This window comes from Serinus canaria, chromosome 7, assembly GCF_022539315.1.
Source record: "Serinus canaria isolate serCan28SL12 chromosome 7, serCan2020, whole genome shotgun sequence".
In the NCBI taxonomy this organism is placed as follows: domain Eukaryota; kingdom Metazoa; phylum Chordata; class Aves; order Passeriformes; family Fringillidae; genus Serinus; species Serinus canaria.
In genome coordinates, this window is record NC_066321.1 from 11929636 (window position 1) to 11956989 (window position 27354).

The 27354-nt window shown below is 40.9% G+C and overlaps 1 protein-coding gene across 1 annotated transcript; it reads right to left on the minus strand.

The window, feature by feature from the left end:
- Positions 1-626: 626 nt before the first annotated feature.
- Positions 627-27354, minus strand: RALB (RAS like proto-oncogene B). Its single transcript, XM_030241526.2, has 5 exons — positions 27188-27354; positions 11384-11540; positions 10062-10270; positions 7153-7330; positions 627-5053 (listed from the first exon to the last, which is right to left on the minus strand). The coding sequence occupies exons 2-5, from the start codon at positions 11495-11497 to the stop codon at positions 4934-4936; spliced, it is 621 nt and encodes a 206-aa protein (XP_030097386.1). The 5' UTR covers positions 11498-11540; positions 27188-27354; the 3' UTR covers positions 627-4933.

A 27354-nucleotide genomic window follows, 5' to 3' on the forward strand; every position in this document is an offset into this window, starting at 1 on the left:
ATTGCTGTAGTCTTTGGCCAGAAGTCATCAGCTAGACAATGTTCCACTTCCAACTTATACAGCAGCAGTGACAGAAACTGCTTTAAAGTTTACTTTGAATCCCATTGTTCTGCCACTCCAAATTAAGTGGCGTTAGAGAACAGCGAGTCTGTCCTGAGCCATCCTGCCTCAGAAGCATCCCAGCTTCTCTCCTGCAGTTCATTCACCACAAACCTACACAGAGAACAGAGTGTGGCACACTCAAAAGACTAAGGACTACTTTTTCCACACAGTGTTGCTTATTCTGTTATTCAAAGGCACAAGACTGTCAGAAGAAAAGACAAAGCAACTCTGTCGTTCATAGAGTTGATACAAGCTGTCTGATCCAATTAAGTTCTGGAAAATCAACTGTGAAGGAACCAAACTACTATGTCAATTCAGTCCTGGAAAAACATGCATACCATTTCCAGAAAGCCAATGATGAGTGTCTCAGTCACCTCTGCCTCCCCTCCCGTAGTCTGTAATATAACCTTGTTACATATTTGATAGAAAGGTTACCAACACTGAAAATCAGTGGCTGGCTCATTCAAGAATTTGGAGGTTAGGTATGCTTTTAGAATGCTGTAAAAATTAATAACAAACAAATATGAAGCTCATTTTTTCTTTTTATTATCAATAGTAATACAAATCAGTTGTATTAGCATGATAATGAAAAGTGACCAGTTTTACAGACATTAAACATGTTTGTGCAAGTTAGAGACAAAGCTCTGAAGCTATGTAAGAAAAAAAATAAGAATTTACATTGTATAGTATAGCATACATAGTTTAGAGGCAGTTTCATTAAGTCTTGCAACCACAATCACTTCCTCTACACTAAACTTCTCACTTGGTGTTAGAGATAACACCTTCCCCTCCCAAGAGGAACACCTGCCATTTCCATGAAGTGTGGAGATTACAGTGAAAATCATAGCTTTTTTATTTGTTCCTTTTCCCTCCTTCTCCCAACTATAAAGTCAACAGGAGGTGAACACTGCAACATATGCTAACAGCAATTAAGGAAAGCTTCTGTCTACATAAGCTCTGAGCTGAACTGATAAGAGTATCCTCTTTTTGAGCAAGAACTGATAGACCAGTCAGGCCTAAGAACTGGGTTAATGCTTTGAAAAGCTTTATAAAAAGATCTGTGTGAGCATTTAGTGAGATGCATATCCCCCCTACATACCTCTTACTGCATTCCAGATTGTAGTTTTGTACCTTGGACCTGAAGTATTCTTGAGCATTATACTTAAGCCAGATAGGACTCAACTGGAATTTCAGATGGTTATCAACATCTTGCTGAAGTTTAGTGCCCAGTAAATCTATACATACATCTTTCTCCTCATAAAGCCAAGTGTTCCCCTAGAAATTGCAGCAGAGGTGTATCAGTCTGTATAAGAACACATAGGGCACAAGTCACTGAAAACATGCTTCATGCTGCATCTGTACTCCCACCTGGAGATGCCCCTCTACAAGAGTCAAGTCTGCCTTTGCAGTCCTGGAGTCCTCTATCTTTTTCATAAAATGACTTAGCCCTTGTTATAACAGGGGCTTGTTTGCTCTGCTCAAAGCAGAAGGACAACTGGAGCACTTGAAGCTAAGCCACATAAGGAAGATTGCACGTAGCAGTAAACAGTTCCCTGACTTCATGTTAAGCCATTGCGCAAGAATAATACTTGAATGCTTAAGTGCAAGTGCATAGTCAAGTCTTGCATGACCTCCAGCTGCAAATATCCAGTTACCTGCCTACAGCCATGCTCCAGAATGATTTAAGAGCACATTATACCAACAAAGAAAAGCCGTGGTTTTTAATTACCCAGCATGCAAAGGCTGATAGAATACGTCAGCTTCAATCCTGCCTTCAGTCTCCTCAACTACACAGCAGGGCCAGCAGGCAGCCACAAACCCCCTGCTGCCAAAGTCATCCCTTATTTGATGGACCTGACCTCCAGTTACTCAAAGCTCCATTTACACTGCTCACAGGATGCTGTGCCATGTTATATTGACTCCACTCAACCCACCTGATGGTGATATCCATTGATGTCCAGTGAAGCACATCTGGAAGCCATTCAAGATCCCCCAAATCATATTGCCCCTATTCAGAAGGGCATATTCAGGCACTTCCACCATCAGGTGGAGACAGCAGGATTTCAGTCCAGGGGATCAGCTTTACTGCCTTTCTGGTACAAGTCAGAAAGCTTGCTGCCCACTGTTCCAAAGTAGGCAAGGTAGCTGCTTTGTTTAGTGTGTTTTCAGCTGTAACTGGTAAGTTAAACTGAGTTTGTCGCAAGTACAGAAGAGGAAAATTGAAAAGCTGCTTTATTTAGTCTCCAGGCCTAGTCTTCCTGGAGCAGGTGACAAGAATAGAACACTGAAGAGATGCAACATGAAGCCATGAAACAGCAAGCACCTTCCTCCAAGTAAGTCCACCTCAGTGGCATAGCTTTATCAGTTGGAGAAAAAAAATAACCTGAGTGAAAACAGCACATGGACTGTAAGAACACCAGTGAGAGACTCGCTGTTCTGAGAAGAAATTCATCTGTCCTATCAAATACTGTCAGGTACTTAAGACTATAGAGATCAAAGGTCAAGGCATGCAAGTCTCTTGAACCAACATAGCTGAGCTGCTCATTGTGAGCTTTGCTGAATTCACTATTCATACAGCAAGGTCAGTTTATTCAATTTTGTTATATACCTTTTACAGCCTGCCTCGGAGAGGCTTGACCTAGATAAGTTTGTAATGTGAACTCAACTGTTGTTTATCCTTAGGTTACTTAAGGACTTAGAGGTTAAGTCTCAACTACAACCAAGCCTGAGTCCTCCAGAAGAGGACATTCATTTGCTGTATGGACAACATACAGTTAGAAATGGACTTTTATCCATGGAAGCTCAGTAGGAAACTTTGTTAGATGTGTTACAGCTTCCAGTGTCTTATTCAGTGCTTAGGCTTTAGACACAGGTCACACAGCTCAAGTGACAAGTTCTGCAAGCCAGCAGGCTTCCAGCTTCTGCTTCAAAATACTATTGGGCATTACAAAGCCAACTTCACAATTACTTACACTGTTCACAGAGAAGCATTTCCAGAGCTGGTTAACCTTTCTTTCTGATCATACAAGATAAGAGTAACAAAGAAGGAATTTAATTTGACAAGAATGAAGATTACAGCACCTTTTATTTAGTACAGTTTCCCCAGTCCAATGAGTTGCCTGACAAGATGAACTAGTTATGGAAGACAATGAGTTTGTGATAAGTCCCTGTGAAACCTCAGGTCAACAGAGGTTCTGATATAGATCACATCTTACTTTTTTTCAATGTTCAGAGACAGAATGCACAAAAGCGATCTAGTACACGTGAAAAAGTATTTTTCAACCTCAAATTACAACACTAAGTACTGAACAGTATTCCCTACTCCATCTCAGGAAGAAACACCATTAGTTAATTTAATGCTGCAGTGAGCTTCACTGAACAACCTTTCACCAAGCAACTGTGCTTTAAGCATCCAGTTACCAGCAAGATACAGTTAGTCTTCAAGTTTCTCTACTCCATGGAGGCAGAAGATAGCCATAATTCATTGAGAAACTCCTCAACTAAAAGAGAGTTCTTCTCCACAGTGACAGAAGAGATTTTTGGCAACTGAACTTCATTTAAACTGCATGAGAAAGTTCATTTCATTCAGCTGACAACAGAACCTGCTAAGTACTGACTTTTCCACTTGTAGACTGTTTTTGTAGAACATGACCACCACTGCATAACTGACAGCAAAACTCACCACGTGCTAGGTTGCTGTGCATCAGAAACAGTACATATAAAATTAACAGTGAGTAACAGATGTGGCAACTGCTTAACTTCATTTGACACCATACAGCTCACTAGCCAGCTAATCATTGAGAGGTAACATATATGCCTCACCTATTCCAGGTCATGATTGTGTGATGGGACCCATCCTTATTCAGCATTTTCATCTACAGCAAGACAGGAGACAGATGCAGATGTTTTCACTTTCCAACATTATCATCACAAGTGTTCCAATATAAACATAACTGATTAAATCAACACCTATTTCCACTATTCCAGTACAAGGGAAGGGAAGGATGACAGATGTAGAGTGTAATTGAGTCAAGACAATACATGGAAGAAACCCAGGACAGCATTTCAGGGAGATGGTGATAATACTATTCCTTTTGAAGAAAGGCTTACAGTCATTTTCCCACCCCATACCACTAATTTAAGGATGAGAAGACAGACCCCAACAGGGAATGCATCTAGCCTGTATTTAAATATAAATTTTTGCATTTCCTAAATAAGTCTGAATGGAGTCCATAGGCTTGATTCATGAATGCTGTATTGACTAAACAGAACACAGAAGAAAGTTTGCCTTGAGTTGACTCTCAACTGTCAGTTGCTATTTCTCACATGGAGCATGAGGAGGAAGCCAGCAGATTTCAGTGTAAGAAATATCAGTGACAGCCAAGAGAAGATGGAGACTCAAACCCTTTACTAGGTGTCATATAGCCTTTCTGCATTTTGCACCATCAAGGAGGGCAGCAACAGCGGGAAAAAGTGTTTGAACCTGAACAGCTGTGCTGGTTAAGGCCAATAGAGGTTCAAGAGAAACACACAGAAACATTAGAAGGAAGTTAATACAAAAGTACATTGTGTAACCAAGCAGACGGATTGTAGTTCTGAAACTATTCCTAGTTTTGAAAGTTGGAAGATGGAGCCCATTTCAGTTTAAGGAGGCAAAGGTTTTGTTGGATACTGGAAATGGTTGCAAAGTTGTTTTCACATTTTCAAGGTGTGATATGCAAAGCAAAAGATAAGGGAGTCAATACAGACTTCCTTTCATGAATCCAGCCCTATATCCTTAGTGGTATTTTATCCGTGCCACCTGTAGATAGATTTTTACAGTTCCAAAGCATCACAGTAAGCAACATCTTTCTTTAAAGCTTTTCTTGTTCTTGCCACTTTTCTTGCCATTCTTGTCTTTGTTTTCTGACATTTTCTTTGCTCTTATTTCTCTCATTAAATCAAAGAATACCTAAGAGGGAAAAATAAAGAAAGATTAAACATCAGCCACCATAAAGCAGACAAAAACTACTGTATTCAGCAGCAAATAAAGATGTAGAACCACACTGTACTCAACGCAGCAGAAGTAAGTCTAGACAAAGATTCCTGTGACAAACTCAACATCAATTATGTAGTGTGTCAAGCAGTGACAAAAAATTGCACTATCTTACCTGGATATCAAAAAATTCAAGAGCCCTGTTTTAAGGGATTTTTATTAAATACGATTCTTGCACAAAAGCAGCATTCAAATCTCATGAGAACATTTGTCTGTGCCTAGCAAACATTTCCACTGCTATTAACTATGGAAAGCGCTGAGTCCAATCTTTTCCATGCAGTTACTATTCTGCTTGCTCTATAATTACAAAGGTGCAGAATTCAAGTGACAAGGCACAGAAAATTCTCAAAACTATGTTCTAAGAAAAATTCAGAGAAAGTCGTGCTTCCTTTCATGTCTCTAATTTTTTTGTCCAAAACTTAGGCAATTTCACCCCTGTATTCCTGATGTCTAGGTACATACCACTTAAGAGGCAAGAGCTGTTTTGCTGTACAGTCATTGGGTATTATTTTTAGGATTATTTAAAAATAATTTATTTTTTGAAATTATTTCTATGATTACAGAATAAGAGTTTAGCATCACTCTGTAGAACTAAAGTGCATTTTTCTCCAAACAGGGAACTCTCAAGCCTTTGATACTTGGAAACAAGACCATGCTACTGATCCAAGTAGATTAGTTTGTAATTCAAAACCCTCTTAAGTTTATTTTTTTTTATTCTGCCACAGCACTAACACACATTCACCACAAAAAAAAATATCTTGTTGTACAATGCACCTAAGAGTGCTTATACAGAGGACAACCAGTATGTCACATGAGCCAGCCAGTAAAGACCCGTAACAGCAAATCTAGATCACCATGCTAGTACTCTCCAGACACACAGCTCCACTGCTGTTAATCCCAGCTGATCAGAAAACTAGTCCAAATATAAAATAGGCTGGCCATTCATTGCAATATGAGATGCTTATAGGAAAAAGCAAGTCTAAATGTTCATGTTTCACTACATCACCCAGTTTATGCAACTGACAGTGACTTCACCAAACTGAAATTATGCCACATTCTTTAAATCAAGATGTCTCAATTCAGGAGTTTCATATATTGCAGTTTTAATGAAGGAGTTCCTGCCAGTAACTTGTGCATCAACAACATTTCCACTAGTGAACTAGTATAGAAGAACAGGAAGCTGTCTAGAAGAGTACATCTAGCTGCAAGTGTTCTTTAACCAAAGAGAAAACTGCTTAAAATTTGTTATCTTTGTACAGTTGCATATTAGTAAGACACATTTGGAGTCCTTAGGGTGCAAAAAGTAATCTCATATAATCTTCTGTGAACTGGTGAAGTAAAAAAGGCACCCTGTTCTTCAATAACTCCTCACTACAAACAAAATTAAGGGGATGACTGAAATTGATCTGTCCTCTATAGAGGACAAACACTCTGTAGTTATAATTCATTTCTCTTCTAGAATATCCCACCACCACTTTTTATGCAAGAAAACATCAGCAGAATAACATGAGAATAACTGTCCTATACCACCAAGGACAAGTCAAAACAGAACAGGGACACAACAAAAAGTTCTCACAATTCAAAGTGGTCTTGACAGAAAACAAGAATAAAATTTTTAAGATTAAACACATTACAGTCAGCTTTAAAGGGAAGGGGGAACAGTTTCTAATTGTCCATAGCTTGTTATTGATTGGTGTTATAAGAAGGACACACCCTACAAAAAAAATAACATACTTAGGGAATCCTTAGAACCATTTACCCAAAGAACTATTGAAAAACTATTGGTTCAGGTACAAACAGTTAAGACAATAGCATTAACTTGTTCAAGATCTCAGGTTCCCTGAAGCTAGGTATGTGCCTAAGTGCACACGTTCCAGTTAGTTCATTGTTTTTTGAAGTTTTTTTTTAATAAACTAGGCTTTCAGAAACCAAACTGTGGACTTGCTTTTGTCCCAGCAAGAGTCAGTACTAAATGAGTAGTGATGATCTAATTGAGCAGATGTCATTTCTCTTACCTTATCTACATTTGCCCGAGTTTTGGCAGAGGTTTCTACGTACTGCACCCCCCATTCTTCTGCCTTACTTCGAGCCTCTTCTACAGGCACTTGTCTGCGCTCCTCCAGGTCAGATTTGTTTCCCACTACCAGTAAAGGGATTTTATCCTCTTCAGCCTTCACACGCAGGATCTGTTCCCTAAGGCATGAGGTATTCAAAATAAAAATATCTGTGTTAGTAGTAGCAACAAAACTCCCACACTTAAGTGGAGTGGATCAAGTGGTCTGCACATTATTAGTGCTTACAACTGGGTACTTCCCAACAGTTGGACACACACTTTATTCCAAGATTAGCATAGTACTGCTATGGGCTTTACACTACTGAAAGCCTCACACTTCCAGGAAGGCAGTTTTACCATTTAGTTAGTGAGTAATTAGGCTCTAGGAAAGAAGACTATGGCAGAAGAGCAACTGGCAGCAGTTCACATTTGAATGAGGAAAAGAGTACAAGTGCCATGTTTGCCAAGTTCCACCTTGGCATTCAGTCACCATCTTTAATTCACAGTCTGCATCACATCTCTATATAGGTCTGGGCAATACCAAGTCTTTGCCAAGACAGAAGTTTGCAGTCAGCCCAGTAGCTGGCAGACATTGTTCCTAATGGCCACCCAAACTTTACCCAAAGGAGAGAGTTACTACACAATTCTGAACTAAAATGCTAGCAACCTTCCTCCTTCACAGACTCCAGGAATATATTCAACTGCCAGCATTAACCTGTCATGCTAAGGGGATGTACCGGTGTCCAGGAAAGGAGATGGAGTGATGTTGCATACCTGTCTCAGTCTGTTCTTTACTAGGGTAAAACACAAGCTGAAACCAGACTGCTGTCCATCCATGCTGCCGTCCATCTAGGATGCTGGAAGAACTCTACCACTCTAAACTATTTTTAAATAGTTATGAAGAAGAGCTAAACGAGGAGTGAGGACAGTGCTACACCCTCTCATCTCACCGAGTTACCACACTACTTCAGATGCCTGCATTTTCCATCTACAACATAACAATGTATGGAGTGTACATGAGACTCTAAAATAGCATTAACACTGAAGCAGACAATCTGCTGTTGCATTTAAGTGCATCTTCACACATTTTCAGATTAAAGAGGCACTGAAAGCAAACACTGAATGCACAGCATCAGCAGGAGAGCTAGGGTTTAAAGACAAGCCTATTGTTTGTTCAGTATTCAACTTTTTCATAGCATTCAGATTCTGGAACCTTTTGATCTGCAGTAAATAATACCACTCTGGTATTGGCCTGGGATGCTGGTGACTCATACTGCCCATTCCACACTCCTTCCTGGACCAAGGAGCTAGTTCATGCATGTGAGCCTAAATATTCCATTTAACTAATTTCACTATTTGTTTTACTGCTGAACCAATGAAAAGTTGGAGATTCTGCATCACAAAGCTCTTAGGCCCTTCTTGCCCATCTCCAGGGTGAGCATCGCTTTTTCATTGTTTTGCTGTGCTGGAATCTTTAACTGACACACCGCTAACCTTGTTACAGAAGTCTGACAAAAAAAGCAAACTGCCAAGATAAATACTCCTACTCTCTTTCATTCAAAGCCTTAAACTTTTGGTTTAACATTATATTTCATTTAAGCACATAAGCCAAACCAAATTGCTTCCACTTGTCTCATTTTCGTTGTGTTCTTTGAGTGTTACCTGACTTTTTCCTCCATCTTACATTAGGAAGAGTCCTAGTATTCCATTTTGCAGTCCTGTAACAGTTGAACTATTGGCTCCTTTCAGAGCTCCAGTTAGAGCAAACTGAGCTCTGCTTGCGTGTCCCATGACTATCAGCCTTCTGAAGCAGAACATAATCACAGAAGTATTATGTGAGGAAGGACCAGTATTTTTATACCTCATGAAAAATTTTGTGGTCCTCCAGTACTGTTGAAAGAGTATGATATGTTAAGTTCTGGAGTGCAAGGGGAGTTGGCCTTAGCTTTAAGAAAAACCTAGAAATAAGTGTCCTCAGCTACAGCACTTCCATTACCAGTTAGTATCTGTTAACCTTGTACCACTGAAGCAAAGGGAACATAAGGCAGACCGATAAAGAGCTTTTATTCTGACAAGCATAAGGAACTCCTAAACTTTCTGTATGCTTTGGGAAGTTTTCCTTCAAGTTATATAGCTATTCTAGGCAATCTCTGGTTTACCTTCTACTGAGGCAACAGGTATTATCAAAAAGAGTTAGAACACTTGCCCTGAAGAATGTGGCTACATGGATTTTAAAACCAGAAGTGGTTTAAATCCTTTTATTTACCCCCCACACTACATAAGCAGTTTCTGTGGTCAATCTGGTGCCAATTTTTACATCAGAACTGCTAATCCCAAGAAGAAAAATGGAAGTGCTTACTATTACTCCGTGTCTTTCTAGGAATATGTCTGCCTACAATAGCAATGCTTGGCTGCCAACCCTTGTCTGGCACCAATCCATACCTGAGAGTGGAGGCTAATCCTTCCCTTCCTCAGAGCACCTGCTTCTAGCAGTAAGCAATACTGTGTCTGAAACCTGGCCAAAAGACAGACTTAATTCCAGAAGTACTGTTCTAAGATAATTAAACTTCACATCCATGAAGACTGAAAATTGGCTGGAATATGCTTGTTTTAAGAGTCCAAGAATCTGTTACTTGCCTGAAGTTGCTGCAGGCATAGTGTACTTGTAAGTTACAGGCAAAAAGATGGCTAAAGCCAGAGGCTGAATACTGTGGTTTAGGTTATCAGTTACTGAGACCAAAATGGTCAGGTGTCACTTTTACTGATCAAATGGTAACAGACAAAGAATAAAGAGCTGTAGCTTTTAGGCAGAGTTGTCAGAGCAACACAGGAACTGGGTAGCTTCCCCTGCCCAGGAGAGAAACTACTCACCGAAATTCTGCTGTTGCTGTGAAGGATTCGTGCTCTGTTATTGAAAAGACAAGAAGAAACCCTTCCCCACTGCGGAAATAGTTATCTCTGATAGCTGCATAATCCTCCTGTCCTGCTGTGTCCAGAATGTCTATCTGAACTTCTTCACCATCCAGAACTACTTTCTTTCTGTAGCTGTCAGCCTTGGTAGGTTCATAGTCTTCTACAAACTGACAAGAAAGGGATCAGTGTTTAGAATTACTGTCAAACAGTCTCGGTATTTGTCTATCTTCCTTCTTTCACTTCTGTGACATTTAAATTCCCCAAAACCTTCTCATAATGCAGTCACAGCCACTAAGTTCCACCACTCTTTTTTTTAGTATTACTATTAAAAGCAAGTTATTTAAGCCCTTAATACATCAAAGAGCCAATTTGCCTCGTCAAGTTTTGTTACACAAAACACTGTCAGCAACTTCAGTACAATTTAAGAACAGAGTTGCAGTATAAGTTAAGCAATGTGCTGGCATTATCTATATCTCCTGCTTTAAGAAAATGCATTTGAATATACTTAAGGAACAGGTATTTTAGCAGGTGTAGATGAGAGCATCCAGCTGCTGAACATGAAAGTCTGTTCCATAATTACACAGGCACATACTTTAGTCCATTCAGTATTGATCAGATCCACAAAGCCACTGCCCATTCAACTTAGTGCAACAGCACACATCCAGCAGAGAAGTGGAGAGGTAAAAAGCCTCTCAGCCTCAGAACACAGCAATTAAGCCCAATTAAGCTGGCTGGCTTTCATGAATGTTTACATCACCTGTTCAGATACTTACACCACGACAGTATATGTGGACTACTCATAGATAAATACTAACTTTTGAACTACAGGATCATGTATTCCTTCACAAACTAGTGTGGGCTGCCTAATCTAGCTTCCTGTATACCAGAATGGAAGAATTCATGCTATGAACGTGCCTACTTCATCACCTAAGCACCTACTTCATCGGAATGAGCTAGAATGTTTACTTCTGACTTCAGCCTTAACTGACCTAAATTACAAAATTAAAGTTCAACTCCAAGTAGTAACAGCTTCTGTACACAAGCATGCACACATTATGCATGCCTTCTGAAGACAGTTCTTTCACAAATAAGGATCAATTTTGTCACCCTTAGCCAGAGATGTTCCCAGAGGACACATCTCCCAGCTTTCTATATCCTGCTCCTGCCAGTTGGGTCATCAGGTCTTTTCTCATCACATTTAGTTCCCCTGTCCCACAAAAAAAAAAGCTTAGCAAGCCATATCAATTTGTGCTTTAGAGAAGTGAGCCAAAGTTACTTACCTCATCATACATGAACTGAAGTGTGAGGGCAGATTTACCCACACCTCCACTGCCAACCATAATTACTTTATGGAGGGCCAAGGAACTCTGGTTCTTGCTCTTGCTGGCAGCCATTGTCCTCCTTGCCACAGATGAAGTGCCAGGCAACCAATCAGATCTGTAGAGAGAAGCAGTAGTCACCCATCCATGACACTGGTGACATCAGGGCAGCATGCAGGTAAAGTGTCTCACAAATGCTGAAAGACCAGATTAAAACCCTGCCCTGCAAGCCTAAAGAATGGGCCACTCCAAAACACTGGCATGCAAATCATGCCTAAAGTATGAGTAGGACAAGGTATTAAAACAAATGCCTTCTATTTGTGACAACAGTATGATGAATAAAAGTGCCAAAGGTTTTTTAACAAGCTACTCTTAATTTGTAAACCCAGCCTACAAGACTACTGTCTAGAGCAGATTCTAAAGAAGAACCCACTCTTTCTCAAAATATATGAAATTAAGTGTTTTATTGTTCTTGTTATAAGGCATTACACCTTTCTAAAACATAGCTGTATCAACATTAAAGACGTATCTTAGATCTGCTCATAGGCAGAAAACTGGCTTTTGATCTTCTCCCTACGTAGGCTAAGAAAACAGCAGAGATACACAGTAAATTGGCAGGAACAAGGTGCAAAAGCTTCTAGCAGAAAGTCTCATGACATGGCATTACCATTTATTTTACACTCTTCCTGCCTTTTGATGTTGCAAATATAATTTGCTTAGCAAAAAAAATCCTGCTTTACTGCAAAAAAAAAAAAAAAACCTCAGTTCCTATTCTTCTCCTAATGTTGCTAAGCCATAAAGGAGGAGTAAGCTTCAATAAACAAGCCCTAGCTAACAAGCCTCTGTTTGCATGTTATGCGAGCCTAGTAGTTAAATACTGGAGGCTCCTTAAAAATAATACTGCCTCTTTTTTTGGTTGGTTGGGTGTATTTAAGAGTAGCTGGACACAATAGTTGTACCAGAAGCAAAAGCAGCAGCTGCCACGCTGAGTAGCACAGAGCAGCATCTCTAAGGACAGCACACTGAAGATAAAAGCAGAAATAAGTGAAACAAAGATGTGTCACCAGTCAGGATTCCCACACAGAATATTAAGCCCAAATATGAATATTTCAGACACATGATGTGTATATGGTAGAGGGCAGGACAGAGATTCTTGTGTCCTTGGAGCAGCACAAAGGACCCCAGCTGTTCATATCCTGGCAGAGAGCTGTAAGGAGACCAGCAGACCATTCAGAAAACACTGCTACAGGAAGTGGCTGTACCACCCTTGATTTATAGCAGCACGCTTTATTCTAGAAGCACAGAAGCAATGGACCTTCCAGGAGTCTCAAATTTACCTGGACACAATTACTCTAGAAAAACACTGCACATCAGCAAGTGCTACTGTATGGAAACACAAGGCCAACAGTAGACGTTACTGAGTAGTATATTGGAAAAGGCTTCAGGACAACCAGCTGGCCTAAACAAAATTAACAAAAGACTAAGTGATCATCAGTCTACAAATATGCCATAGGATTATTTAGCTTGGAAGGGGACCTTTGTATACTGTCCAGTCCAAACCTCTCCCTGAAAGCAGTTTGCTCCAAGCAATCCAGTTTATGTGCCCTGTGTTCTGAGAGTGACAATTCCATGACCAGTCTGGACAACTGCCCTTAGAGTACACTGACAGTGACTACTTTTTTCCCCTTGTCATGACTTGATGTTCTGAAAAGCAAAAAATCAAACTAAGTTCTCATTGACTCATGCATACAAGAACAAACACGCCAACAATCAAGAAGTGCCCTCAGGACAGCATTTTCAAACATCTAAGCAGCAGTATTTTTCCATGCAGAGTTTTTTTACTCACACCTGTTTGCTACATACATTTAGTACAGCAATGCAAATTAATCATCTTTAAGTGCTCATTCTGGGATAAACACTGGTAAGTGAAGACAGGTATTTTCCTCTGGTAATCTTCTCTATTATGTTATACATCAGCTCCCTCATCCAGGACACTCCTTAGTACAGAAATGGGGCATAACAATTCCTACTTCTCCATAGGTTCTCCCTGTACAGCACAAACATATATTTCTTGGGGACAGTGAATTCAGCCATTGCCACAGGGATTGATTTTTAACTCTTAAGTCACCAGAGAGAAAAGAGAGGAAGAGAACATTTCCCTGCCAAAGGAATGTGAAAAAACACAACAGGTAGCATTCGAACTCCAGAAGTAGTTGCTTTGCCTGTTGTCCACATGGTCTACAGATGGTAAACCAGAATTCAGCTTGCTTGGACATAAACACCCAAGAAATAAGACCTACAGACTGGCCACACAATGAGATAGTTCAGGGACTTTTAAGGGTTCTGGAAATAACACAGCCTGCTCTTAAATTGTAGAGACTGCTGTTTTGTCCTAGCTCAAGAGTAGTCTGGCTTTCACAGTAGTAGATCAGCTGCTTTCTGGAGTGTGACCCTTAGCTATTTTTCATATAATTGTGACTAACCTGTGAGTATTCTTACCAGACATCCTAACATTGTTGTAACTGTTGTATTATCTAATACAAGGTTTTCAAATTAGACATTTTTCTGGCATCACAAATAGGAATATGTGTTAGGCAGCAGCACTAAGTCCACTGTGCTATGCAACAGCAATAAAAATATAATTTACTAATAGCCAAGAGAAAAGACTTCTCTTCCTGTCAATACAAATACCACATCTTTACATGGTCATGGTAAACGAATAGTTATATTTTAGGAAAAATACCAACAAGCTTGAGTTCATCATAAAGGTAAGTGGAGAGAATATTTAAATCTTTCCTTCTTTGTTCCACCCCTACAATGGCTTGTAGAAACTGCAAGGTCAGCCTTACACTATTACCTGATTCATAATCAAATTATAATATTAAACCAAACCCACCCACTAACATAAAAATTTACAGTTTGATTGCATCTAAAGCTCTTCATGGCCAAGGCACTTGATCCTCCTGCAGAGCTGTTCCAAGTGCCACTCCAATACTTCAGAGGATCAGGACCAGGGACTCTGTGAATGTAGCAGTATGCTTACAACACAGACCTTGTGCAGTGTGCACTAGTGAGGTCCCAGAAGCTGCACACAAAGCAGCTCCTCTTTGGTGGCATCAGAGGGAGTATGGTCCACTCCAGCCCAGAATAGATGGGCAGTCAGGAGGCAAGAACAGAGGACAAGGCAAGGCTGAAGGATTATGACACAGCCAGTATCAGTGCAGAAGTACCACTGCTTACAGAACAGGCTGACAGCATATCACTGCTTCAGAAAGGGGCATGGTGAGATTATAATAGGAATATTCTAATGAAACAAGAGAAGGCATTATAGCCAACTGTTTGTTTATTTTTATCTCCACTTCTGCAGCCCAAGAAACAGTTTACACAACATGGTTCAAAGCTCAGATCTAACAGTTCCTTGAGGTTAAAAAAAGTAAAAAAACCCCCAAAATCTATTAACACAAGTGGAAGCTCTCTCCTCTGTTATCTCTGAGTAGGCAAGGATGAGTTTTCTTCCTGTTTTGTACATTAGACATCCTTGAGGCGGTAAAGACACTGATATTAACTCATCTGTTCGCAGAAAAACAAGTCTTGGGAAATGCAACCACTTCTCAAAAAAAGGAGCAGTGTCTAGAAGAACCTGTGACAACTGCAGTTGCTTTAAAACACTACTCAAATCCCTTCAGTTTAAGGAGCACAGATTTAAGGCAAAGGGTCTTATTGCATATGCTGAAGAGCACACTCTCGAGTAGGTGTCCAGACAAGACACCTAGTGCTGTTGTAAGATGCCTCCTCTACCCTACTACTCTTTACTTGTTGTTTGGGCACAGTTTACTTTCCAGCAAGATTCACCCTCATCTGCCAGGACAAGAAGCAATCCATTGGGCAGTCAGTCAACCTGTTTAATTTCCATCTGTCACTTTACCCTCAGGTTTAATGACACCATGTTGAACTTCATATGCTAAGTGTCATAAGCTGTAAAAAAATAAAAAACCCACACCACAAAAAAGGCCCCAACCAACCAAAAAAACCCACCACACCCCAAACCTTCTGAAAGTTTATTCAGGAGTGAGGAAGGGGAGGTGGCTCCTTCTGGTTACCATTCACCCTGCTTTGAAATAAACTGCTAGACAGATGCCATGTCTAGCATAGCATAAACTTTACAAACAAAGAATAATTTTTTTCTAGCAGTCTTTCTTCTTTACAAAAATAAAAGTAATTACCTGTTTCACCTGTTTTCAAAGATAAGGATTAAGCCACTAACTTGATAACACTGCATTTATTCTATAATAGGTAACACACAGCCTTATGCACAATAGGAACTTTGTGATGCTGGTGAAAGATGCTCTTCAGATCAAGGAAGGAAGGTTATACCAGCCACAGGCTGCCCACACGAAGCACAGAATCTACAATTCACACCACAGAAGTTACTAATCAGTAACTGTTTTGATTTAGACTTCTGAAGATTCCTGCTTGGCCACAAGACTAATCAAACCATGCCACCTTCAGTCAAGATATCTAACCCTAAATGCATCAGCTATTTCAGCCTTCCCTTATCTGTTTAGATTACAATTCCTGCAGGTTAACTAAAGCCACCTGCACAATGTTGTGTCATCCTTGGCTGGTCCCTTGAAACTGAGCACTTCAAGGCAATTGTCCTTAGTAAACTGCTTTTTCTCCACCCCCTCCACAATCTAAACAGTAAAACTGCTCAGCACGCAGTTTACAAACAGGACTGGTTTATCTAACACCAAGATTCAAAGACTGTGACTGAGTAACTAACTACATGTATTTCATACCAGACCACACTTTGACATCCCTGTCTATTTCATGTGCATTAAGATGACCACAGCTGCAGAACACTTAAAGGAAAACACTCTTGTCACTTCACAAGAAAGAAACTTTGCTACAGTTCATCCAAGTACATGAGAAAAAAAATTAAAAAGAGAAGCTTCACTAAGTCTACCTGTTTTCCAATAAATATTCTGCTGCTGTAATAAAAGAATCTGAGACCCTCCAAAGGCTTTAATTGGAATTGCTGCTAGTTCTTCCATTCAGTTTGAGATTTAAAACTGAAATAAAGCTCTAATCTCAAAATTGCTGAGATCAGTCCTTGTTCTCTTGCTGTGCAGCTGATATCTTTGGACATTTCTTTTCATTGCTATCCTGCCACTGAAAGCAGCCATTCTTTGGATTTTAAAACAGGATTCTAGAAACCCTTAGCCCAATAGCTTGACAGAGGATCTTTGTTAAACCCTTCAGATACCTACTTTTAAAGGAAAATCTGGGTATTCAACCTATTATAAAGACTTAAATATGATGTCATCAAAAACCAGCACAGAAGGAACAAGGTTTTGCAACGGTATTTTAGTGATCCTCATTTATCAGAGTATGAAATAGAGGCTTTGAAGTGTTTGGTTCTGTGATATGCCCATAAGAATGCAGTCACAGAAATTCCCTGGATCACAAAACTAATTAACAATCTCACTGAGCTATGAACTGTAAGAGCTCCTCAGCCATTCTGAGGTTACCCAGAAAATATTTAAGTACTGAAATTCCATTAGCTTTCAATGGACTGTGAATGCTCCAACTGGTAATTCAACTAAAAAACCCATTTGAGATTAAGTGGCATATTTAATGCCACTGAAAATTTTAGGATATGCAGGCTGAAAAAGTACAAATGCTACTCTGTCCTCTTTTGCTGTGCTAATATCTTACCTCTTGGCATATATCCAGTTAATGGTTTCCAAGCTAAAGAGATCATTATGTGTTTGGTAGAATTTCCTGCCTGGGATATCCTCATTTCCTTCCCCATGTAGTGCTGGATGTTTCTACCTTCTCAGTTGTGCTTATATATTTTTCTGAGCCATGTTTAATTGGATCAAAGAATTCATTCCATTTGAGATGACTCCCAGAGCACATTGGGGTAGTTTTGCAGTCCCCATTTATATTACCCAATGCTGCCATCACCATCCCCTGTCCCTCAGTCCTCTCTTTCTTGCCCCTGGCTGTTCCAGCCCACCTCCTCTTGCAGCAGAGCCATTCAGCACAGCCCACTGGGCCTGCCAGTCACATCTGCAAGGCCACACACACCTCAGTGCTGATGTGAAGGGAATTTGTACAGCTAAGGCCAAAGAAGGTTTAGCAGCCAAGCAGTTACCTATATTGCTGCAGAAACAGGGCAGTGCCCTGACCCTGATCACTATTCACTCCTCAAACAAGGGGCAGCCACCACTCTGCTGCAGTGGCCAGGCTGAGCACTGGAGTGAAAGCCAAATCTCAGATTTGCTTTTGGTAATCAGGCATTTTCTCTCCCTTAGATCTACTAGTAGACTTGCACTTGCCACAATAAGAGCACTGGAAAGGAAACTCAAAACAGATTTTGAAAACTTAATACTTTATAATATCAGGATGAAAAGTAAGAATTTAAAGCAAGGAACTACTTTACTCTGTACACATGAAGGGATCTAACCTCTTTATATAGGCTAAATTCTTATTCCAAGTGGCAACAACTATATCCCTAAATGTTATGGGAAAAAAATCAGAATAAATACATTTACTTGATACACTGAAGGTTACATTACACCAGTTTCAGACAATTATTATTATTTACTAATCCTGCCTAAATTCCCCAGAATTATGTGTACACTTAGAGATATTGGCTGTCACAAATATGCTCTGGCAGGAGCTACATAAACACTGCTAAGAGACACATGAAGCAAGACCAGGACTAGTTTGGTATTTGTTACAGCAGTTAAAGGTTAAACCAGAACCTGAAGCCAGGTCATTATTGTTCTCCATCTTCTACAAGGCTGGGGAAATGACAGGCACAGATTGAAGAACCATTTCAATTCAGAATTGTTTTTCACCAAAATGATGAGACTGGAGTATTGGCATCCATAATAAGAAAGACTGCAGACTGTGAGATGAACTTGTACTGCAGGAGAGTCCCTAAGAATTGCTCATCAGGAAAATACCACAGGGAATATAAAACCAGTATTTTTAATATAGTTGTGATCAGGAGCCCTCTCTGCATGTATGAAGAGGACACAGATATCACACTAAAATATTTCAACAGTATCAAAAGCATCAAACATCCATCTACTGAACAACAGCCAATTAGGATTAAGAATCCCTACTAGTGACCCTGGTCTCCATACTGGCTTACTTTTCACTGTTCCACACATTTGCATGCAAAGCCATCTCCAGCTCTTCACTTAGGCTAAAAAAGTTTAATAAGACCAAGTGATTTTGAGAAGAGTGGACTTAGTATACAAAATATTTTTTAGCACCTACAGTTATTACGTAGAACAGGAAGAACAAGAGTCACCCAGGTGCACTGCTCCTTTAACTGATCATTGTCCTTGCAACCTACAAAGTCTAGCATGCTGCTCTTTCTAACAGGTTATAGCTAGACTTGGATAATTCCATCTTTTAAGGCTCTGTTTAGATCTCTGTTTAGACCACCACAACAGTGATCCATTTTAAGTAGAAAATACCTGTATATAATCACATTACCCACAATCCCCTCCATCCTTGCCAAGCCCAGCTTAACTCTTACAAGTTTTCAGAGACGCATCCATGCTGCTTGGAAAGCAAATCTGACAGCATTTAACTTCCATTTACTTACCAGATGAAATTATTTAATATATCCCCTCTCACATCATTCAGTACAGGACCATTCTAGATTACTCATTACAAATAGACAGATATTACCTTACACATCAGCAGTAATCTCAAGCCAATAACCTTGCTAAGAATAATCCTGATGTCTAAGAAAAACTGGAACTAAATCCTGTCCAAGTCTGTGGCAAGGTTGCAACCTTCAAAGACATAGTCACAGGAAAGAATCAGTCTGATCCATTGCTCAGAAGAGTAGCACTTTAAAGCAACCCTTATGCTGAAGTTAAAGATAAGCAAACATATATCCCTGTTCCTAAGGAGCTTAAATACCTGTATTTGTTTGTTCAGGGTTTTTTTCAGGGATTTTTTTGTTGTTGTTTGCTTAGTTTTGGACTGACCATTTATTTTTAGAATTCCACAGAGTGAAAGAAAAACAACCAAGTTGTTTCTGAGCAGTAGCTCAGAGAAGAAAAAGGACTTCCCTCCAACAGTGCTTTTAAGGCACTGGAGCACATCCTCACTCCCCCCATCCCAAAAATTCACATACATCTATATATAAGTAAATAAGGTTTCAGTGTCATGCTTTAAAGTGAATGCTCTTAACAGCCAGGTATCAACAGTATCAGGAGATTGCCATTGCATGCAGGCAGTACAGTTATAATAACTGCCTCACTGTTGCACAGATAGCATGGAAGCATCATAGTTACATAGAGTTTTATGGGAAAATAAGTAAAAAACCACTCTCCACATTATTTTCCATATTACTCAGTACAGGGCAACTAGTAGGGCATATGTAGAACCAGATAGAATATACATTTTTTTCTCAACAAGATAGTGTTACCTGGAGTGAAAGTCATAAGACAGTAGTTCCATTACAGCTAAAACTACTTCTGTAGGGAGATATCTAGCCAGACCTCTCCAAGAACTTTCAGAAAGCCTCCAAGTCTAATATTAACACCCAGAAGACACATTGAAGACAGACTACAGCAGAGAGGGATCCACCATGTTGCTCTTACCCTGCGAGATCTTGCTAGAAAACCTGACAGAATTCTTCTACAAGCACAAAGACTGAGTTAATACCAATAATCAGTATTACTATGCTAAGAGTTTGTCACTGTGGTGATAACAGTCTAGTTGCCTAATTACTTAGGGTGAATTATGACAGCACTGTTCATACTAGTTAATTTGGCTCATACCAGAAAAGTGACACTCAGGCAACAGACTTGCTCAACAGCCTCACTCCCACTGACTCACAAAGTGTATTTCAACTATACTTCCTTTGGAAGCTCATCCATGCAGAAACATGTCCATCGTTGATACACAGCATACACGAAGTCCACCAAACAACTAAGAGACAGAGGTGACATACTTCAGATAGTTAATCCATACCAATTTTTAACTGGATCTCCAAGAGCCTAACAAATACAACAGCCAAGTCAAACATTTCAGATCACACAATCAGTGTCTTAAGTGGCACTCTAGAGCTCAAAATAACCAAAATCTTACCTCAGTACAAGGTTATAACATGTTTTCAGTTACTTCAGTGAAAAAGCTGCAGCTATATAACCCACAAGAAAGTTATCAGTACCACTGATATCACAAACTCCAACAAATGCCCATTCAACAGAGAAGTGTGCTACAGAGTTGCAGGAGCTCTCACTACTGTTAACCAGTCCTGGGGCTGTCAGATCCAGCCCACTGGTCTCACAAACACAGCACCAGACACTGCAGACAGGCCACAAGCTGCTACTGTTGCTTCCCAAAAGGATCTATCTCACTGGATCGTGCTTCCCTACTGAACTGGATGTCTGGGATAAGTCACAAGTCCAAACATTTTTCAGGTAATACCCACAGAAGCAACTGTCTCTGCCCATACAATTACATTCCTTGCTCACAAACTGAAGTTAATATCTCATGCTCACATCTCCATTTGGGGAAATGCAAGCCACTGTTGAGACCACATTTGATGCAGATAGGCAAGTAATAATCCCCCATCCTGAGCTCACTCTTAACCACAGAATCCCAGACCCCTAGGAGCACTCAAGGATCACCTTCCTATAGACTCTGAAGGTACTTCCACTATTTTAAGAACTTCACTGACTTTACTGCAGGGTTCACAGATGTATACAGTGAGTCACTAAGCTCCCTCAATCAGGCAACATCACGCAAGTGTCAAGAACTGAACCTTTCCTTCCATCTTTCAATCAATGCTTTTACATCACACAAAACAACAACAGTGACATTTAGTACCCATAATTCAGCTGCTCTGTTATGCCACCTTTAAATAGATTTCCTTACTCCAGTTTCCCCAATGAGGTAGAGAATACCACATCAAGGCATTCTGCACATGCAGGAAGCTGCCTTTCTACTGGACTAAGAGCAAATGTTTCCAATAACAGGGAGTTTCTCAGACTACTGCATTCATATACTTTACATCAAAGCCAAAAGCAGTATTTCTATCTTCAAATGGGAACTGCATTATGACACCAGTACAGAGGTCTTATGCAATTTCAGCAGCCCTATAGCTAAGAAGACTAAAAAGCTGTGGAGAGCTTTACTTATGGGAGAAGTGCTATCATTGGTCTCCTCACAGAGTGCTGTGCCTACCACTATAAAATCATTTACAGCCAAATGTGAGCTCTTCAACACAGCCTCCAGAGTGCTGTAGAATTAAGAGTAGCACAATATAACATGCTTGGTAACTCTGGGTTTGGGTGGCAGACTGTTAACTCAGAACCACTTGACTTCAACATAGAGAATTAGGACACATTTAGCTCAGGACACTTGCCTTTATGACCTAGCAAATGACAGGTCACATGAACATACAGAACTAGTGCAGAATATAAACTGTGCATTTATTCTTCTGTGCTCCTGGAGACATTTCCTATCTCTGCAGAGCACTTAACCAGAATAAAAAAACCTACTATTCTGATACACAGCCAGCTCATCTCAGAGCTCGTGCCTTTTCGGGGAAATCAGCACAACAGGGTGCTTCCATACACTAATGCATGTAGTACAGGGAGTGAGCTGGAGATGTTGGGGGTCTGTGTGTAGCCGCAGGGGTTAGAACCTCAGTGGGACTACAGAGATGAGCTGGGATAGCTCTCATGGCCACAGTGCTGCTGTGTGGATGGCTACAGGCTCTTTAGGACAGACTGGCAAGGCAGGAAAGTCATCTTTCCCATCAGAAAAGCTGAAGTGCACAAAGTTCTGCCTAGATATGATAATGAGCCAGCTTATAGATCAGGAGTAGCAGTCAGCTGGAGCACTGGACTAGGCAGTCTCCAAAGTATCTTCCAGCCTCAGCAACTTTAAGTCAAGTCTGTGTCCAGCAATGCAGTTGCTACAAATCTTATCTGTGGGAAGGCCCATTTTTCAGCTTGCAGAAGTAGTACAGCAGAGCTAGACAACTTAAAGCAAATCATCATGACTAACACTTTATTAAAAATTTTATCTAATACTATAAAGATGCACAGTATCACCACCAACTGGTCTGCCTAATAATTTTTTAAATTAGTCTCCTGCCATTAAAACTTCAGAACAGATTCAACAAATAAAGCCTACTTCGAATTTAGTTTGCCTTATAAGACAAACTTTAAATTTCCAATGCCTGCAGAATTGTTTAAAAAACTGATTCTTAAACTGTGTTTTAAAACATGATAAAGTGCAAAGAAAGATTGGAATGTGTGCTTTAAACTGGTGCTGTCTTTTGAAATACCATTTCTTGAAATTTCTAGGCTATTCTAGTTTATGACATGGTAGATAAAAGCAGAAAGCTGCCATAAAAGTCAGTCGGTGAGACTTCTTGGTGAGTACACTAATGAGAATTCCTTACCTACCCAAAATGAGATCTCACAGCAAGCCAAGAACACTAAATAGCAGAAGAGTACCATCATGGAGAGGAGTTTCTTACTGCAGCAGCAGTTTAGTGGAAAGGCTGTTATCACAGATCACTACATACTTTAGAATTAATTCATTTTAATCAGGGAGCAGCTTCCTCAGTTAGCCAAACCACCTCTTTTCTGGAAAGCTGAGGCAACAGGCATGCAACTTGATCTAAAAATCTAAAACTACTTCACTTGTTAAATGTCTGCTTTAGACTGGTACCCAACACAGCATCTTCTGAAGCAGGGTAGCCCTAACCTTATAAAACACCTAGCATAAAAAAAAAAAAAAAAAAAAAAAAAAAAAAAAAAAAAAAAGCACCACTTCACCACTTTACTGCTTTAGTGTGTGTTCTGCGGAATGAAGTCCAGGGTTCAGGTAGATTATTCCTACAAATAATCTTTTAAAGTGCTTTGTCACGTTAAGTATAATAAGTATAAACCTGTAATATAGTACTCTATAACAATCTTGTCTATAAAGTGGGATTCTTTCCTCTGTTAAACCTGTGATTCAAGCCACCAACTTGGGGAAAAAAAAAAAGGTCATCAATTCCATCAAAGAATAGAAACATTCTTTAATATATCCATCTACCAGGCCCAAAATAGGGGTTAAGTCTAGGTCTCCAGTACTCTTCTGAAAAATAATCTTTCACTACAGGTAAAAATATATATAGAAAGAGCTGGAAACCAGAGAAATCACAGCATCTGCTTAACTCAGCATGTTCTCAGCTTTCCAGTTCTATGCTTTGCCTTCAGATTAGTTTTGACACATTCCAAATTTAAGAAGAACATATTAAAAACTCCAGTTTCGCTGCATTATTAGTGGCCTACAACACTTCACACTAATCACTTCAACTGACAGCAACACTAATTCACAAAGTAACAGCTGACAGGATTAAGTCTTTAACAAATGCTTATAATCCCAGAACCGATTTTTTTGGTCTTTGACTTGTGATTGAGCAAAGATTCCTAGTCAGGACTGCAATTCCATTAAGTCTCATATTCGTATAATCAACCATTATTCCTTTGTCAACAGCTTCAGCAAGGAGGGCTATGGGCTCAAGGTTCCACAGAAAACAGTTGAAGTTCTAAGCAAGCACTTTGTTACCATAAAGAATCAAGTACCTACTTACACATAAGCCTAAATAACATTCTCACATTACAAGACTCCATGACTTTCACTTTGACAGGTCTTGAAAAACACATTTGCACATCTCAAGCACGAGAGACAAAACAGATCCTCTAATATTACTATTAAAGCAGTATTTGGGAGAACATGAAGGGATAAAGCATGAATTTTACAGACTTATCTTGCTTAAATGACAAGACAATTTGATATTTCTGGGGCAGGAATGGAGGAAGTTGGTTAGTTCTGTTTAATGAGCTAAAAGAGCTACCAACAAAATGATTGCTTCATAGCAGCTATTAGCAATGGCTTTTAAAATACATGTTCTGAACCTCTTATCAAGAAGCAAGCATCAACTGTTTCATACAACAAAAGCCACAAAATTGACTATTACCACTAGGAGAGTGAAACAACCAAGACAGTTTGCTGACCTTACTGCTCCAAGCAATAGCAGGCAACAAACAATGGAATCTTATCACCACTGCTTGACAGTGATGCAGAACAGTTAACAGAGACATGGGGCTCAAAGGTGGATGAAGAGAGAAAACCTAAAAACTGCAGGTTTTTATAGTAGGATAGTATTTCCAACTCAAGACAGAATGAGTTTGAGAATATAAATTGCTATATAACCTGGCTGATAATTAGGATCAGCACATCTCCTAACTGAGCCATGCAAAGTTACTTGAAGTCAGGCACCCAGGGAATAAAAAGCATCAAGCACCTACATTCCTCTGCTTCTGTGGCCTCCCCAGCCACTGCCTTTCACTCAAACCCCTGGACACCACTACTGCCATCCCAAATTGCTTGCTACAGCAACGGGCACAAGACACCTACTGATAGATACCACTGTGCACTTGCACTCCCATGGGTGCTTAGTGCCTGCACAGCTGTCATGAGAAACAGGCTCCCTCAGTACCCCTGCTAAGAGAGGCTATTAATTCACATGAATTCGTTGTGTAATAGAAAGCAATTCATTTAATCAGTCACATGGAGCTTGAATGTAGTTAGTAGGAAATGACTGAGTTACTGTGCAATTATCCACTGCAAGGAAAGTGAACAGGTTTACAGGACAAGAACAAACTATGAACCAGATTCCCAAGCCATGATGCTAGAGCTTGTTCCACTGTTTCATGTGGCCATTTCTGCTCCGTTCACAGGACAGTTTTGTTCCATGTGAAGCTTGGACCCCAACACTTCCTAGAGAAGCAAGTAATTTTATCCAGCATTTGGTCAAACAATAGTGGTGCAAAATCAACTAAGCAGCTGAAAAAACTTGGAGTCCAAATGAGGCATTAGATCTCAAACTATAAACCATCCAGGATTTCAGTGTACACTTCCAAGTGATGCAGGCAGTGTCCCATCATTACTGACTTGATCTGATCAAAATGCCTCAACTGCTCTTCTACCCAGATTTCCAGTACCACTGCACTGACAATTAGAGACAAGTTTGAGAGTTGTTAAGGATGGCCAAGAAAGGATATTGTCTGGTCAAATTAAGCTTTCAGTTAAGAGCTTTTGTAAAGCATTCCACCTAAATCTTTAGACTAGAAATTCCTCTGCAGTATATACATAACACTATAGCAAAAATAGGTCAGTTTCACTTTCTTTCAGGCATGCAAAACAGAATTAAGTTGGCTTACTCCAAAAGAAGTGAAAATAAACAATTTACTACTAAAAGTCTAACACAGGAAACTTGTTTACACAACTAGTCTGAATGCTATTTTATTCTTCAATGAAGTATTTAATAGAGGAAAGAAATGCAAAATATTCATCATGGTAAGTTGGTATCATTTGAACATAAGCAAAAATCCAAGTAGTTAAAATTATTCTAGCAAGTCTGCTATGCATGAATAAGTGCAAAGATTCTATTGTCAAGGAAGATTGAGCTGTTACTATTAAATTCTCTATAACAAAATTATTTTCAGCCTTCAAGCAAATCACTTCCAAGAACCACAAGTCTAGTTCTGATTTGTTAGTTCCTACTCTCATGTTAACAACTGGGGGGTGGGAGGGGGAGGGTTGGGGCATGGAATATTTAAGACATTAAGAAAAAAAGACAGCTTTTCTTGAAAATCATGTACCTCTGAGGATGAGGACAGGCACCTCCCTGTCCCTCAGAAGAAAAACAAGGATCTTGGAACCAGAGAAGTAATGTTAGAACAGTTTAAAAAAAGCAAACCCCAAAACTACTCAGACTGCAGACTTCAGCTTTGACAATGGCAAGGCTGCTCCTTGTGCAGGTGCAATCTCCTTGTTCCCTTCCACCATGAAAATACCCAGGCATAGTCAAGGCTAAGTCTCCTGCTCTCAGAACAGCATCGATTCAACAGGGGTTCAGCAGAATGAACGAGTTAGGCCTCCACCAGCTGGTCAGGAAACATGACTGGGCTGCTTCGTCTCACCTGCCTCCCTACCCTTCTCCAGGTAAGGTCACACTCAGGCACCACCCTTCTCTTCCTACAAGATCTACACCGGTAAGGCTGCAGGGAGGATAAAGACGGGCAGAGAGAGAACATACCCAGATAAAACAACACTCCCCAGGAACTTCTGGCTCAGCTGAGACCACCGGCATCCCAAGCCCTCTGTTTATCTCCCGCAGACGAAACGTTATCACTTATCCGACGGCACCAAGAGCAGGCAGGGCAGCCTGCACTAACGCTCAAGGCCAGCTCCTCCTCGCCCTTTCCCTCCCCCACGTCCCACTTGTGGACAGGAGCCACGGCGTACCCCGGCTCCACCTCAGCCCAGCGCCACCGGGAGCCGCAGGAGCGGCCGAATCCAGGAGCCGGGCCTCCCCCTGCGGCTCCCGCGCAGGCCCGACGGTCACCGGCTGCCTCCGCTCTCCCCTCGCCCAGCCCCGGTGCCCTCCCCGGTGCCCTCCCACGGCCGAGCAACCCCCGGGTAGAAGACGCCAGACACACTCGGGAGACAGGGGCTGCCCCGCACCGCCGGTGACACCTTCCTTCCCTTCCTCTCCTCAGAGCGCGGAGGGGCTCAACCACATCCCCAGGCTGCAGCCAGGACCCGGCGACTCCCGCCTGCCTTCACAGAGGGCGGGGGGCCGGGACGGCTGAGGCCCCCACCGGCCCGGGGTTGGGGTGGGGGGATCCCGAGGTCGCTGCACGCTCTCACCTGGGGACTAAGGCCCGGCTCCGCACGGCGGCTCCAGCCCGGCTCCTGTCTCAGCTGTGCCCCCCGGCCCCACTACTCCCGCTGCCGCCGCACCCCGGCTCTCATTGAGGGGGCAGCGCCGCCGCCCGCGCGCCCCCGCCGCGCACTTCCGCCCTCGCCGGCGCCGC

Bases quoted from the DNA above. Each gene is read 5' to 3' on its own strand.
- RALB (XM_030241526.2), bottom strand. From the start codon at position 11,497: ATGGCTGCCAGCAAGAGCAAGAACCAGAGTTCCTTGGCCCTCCATAAA. The intron at 10,271-11,383 runs GTAAGTAACTTT...CTTTCTTGTCAG, and splicing joins TTCAGTTCATGTATGATGAG to TTTGTAGAAGACTATGAACC. The intron at 5,054-7,152 runs GTAAGAGAAATG...TTTCCCTCTTAG, and splicing joins CTCGGGCAAATGTAGATAAG to GTATTCTTTGATTTAATGAG.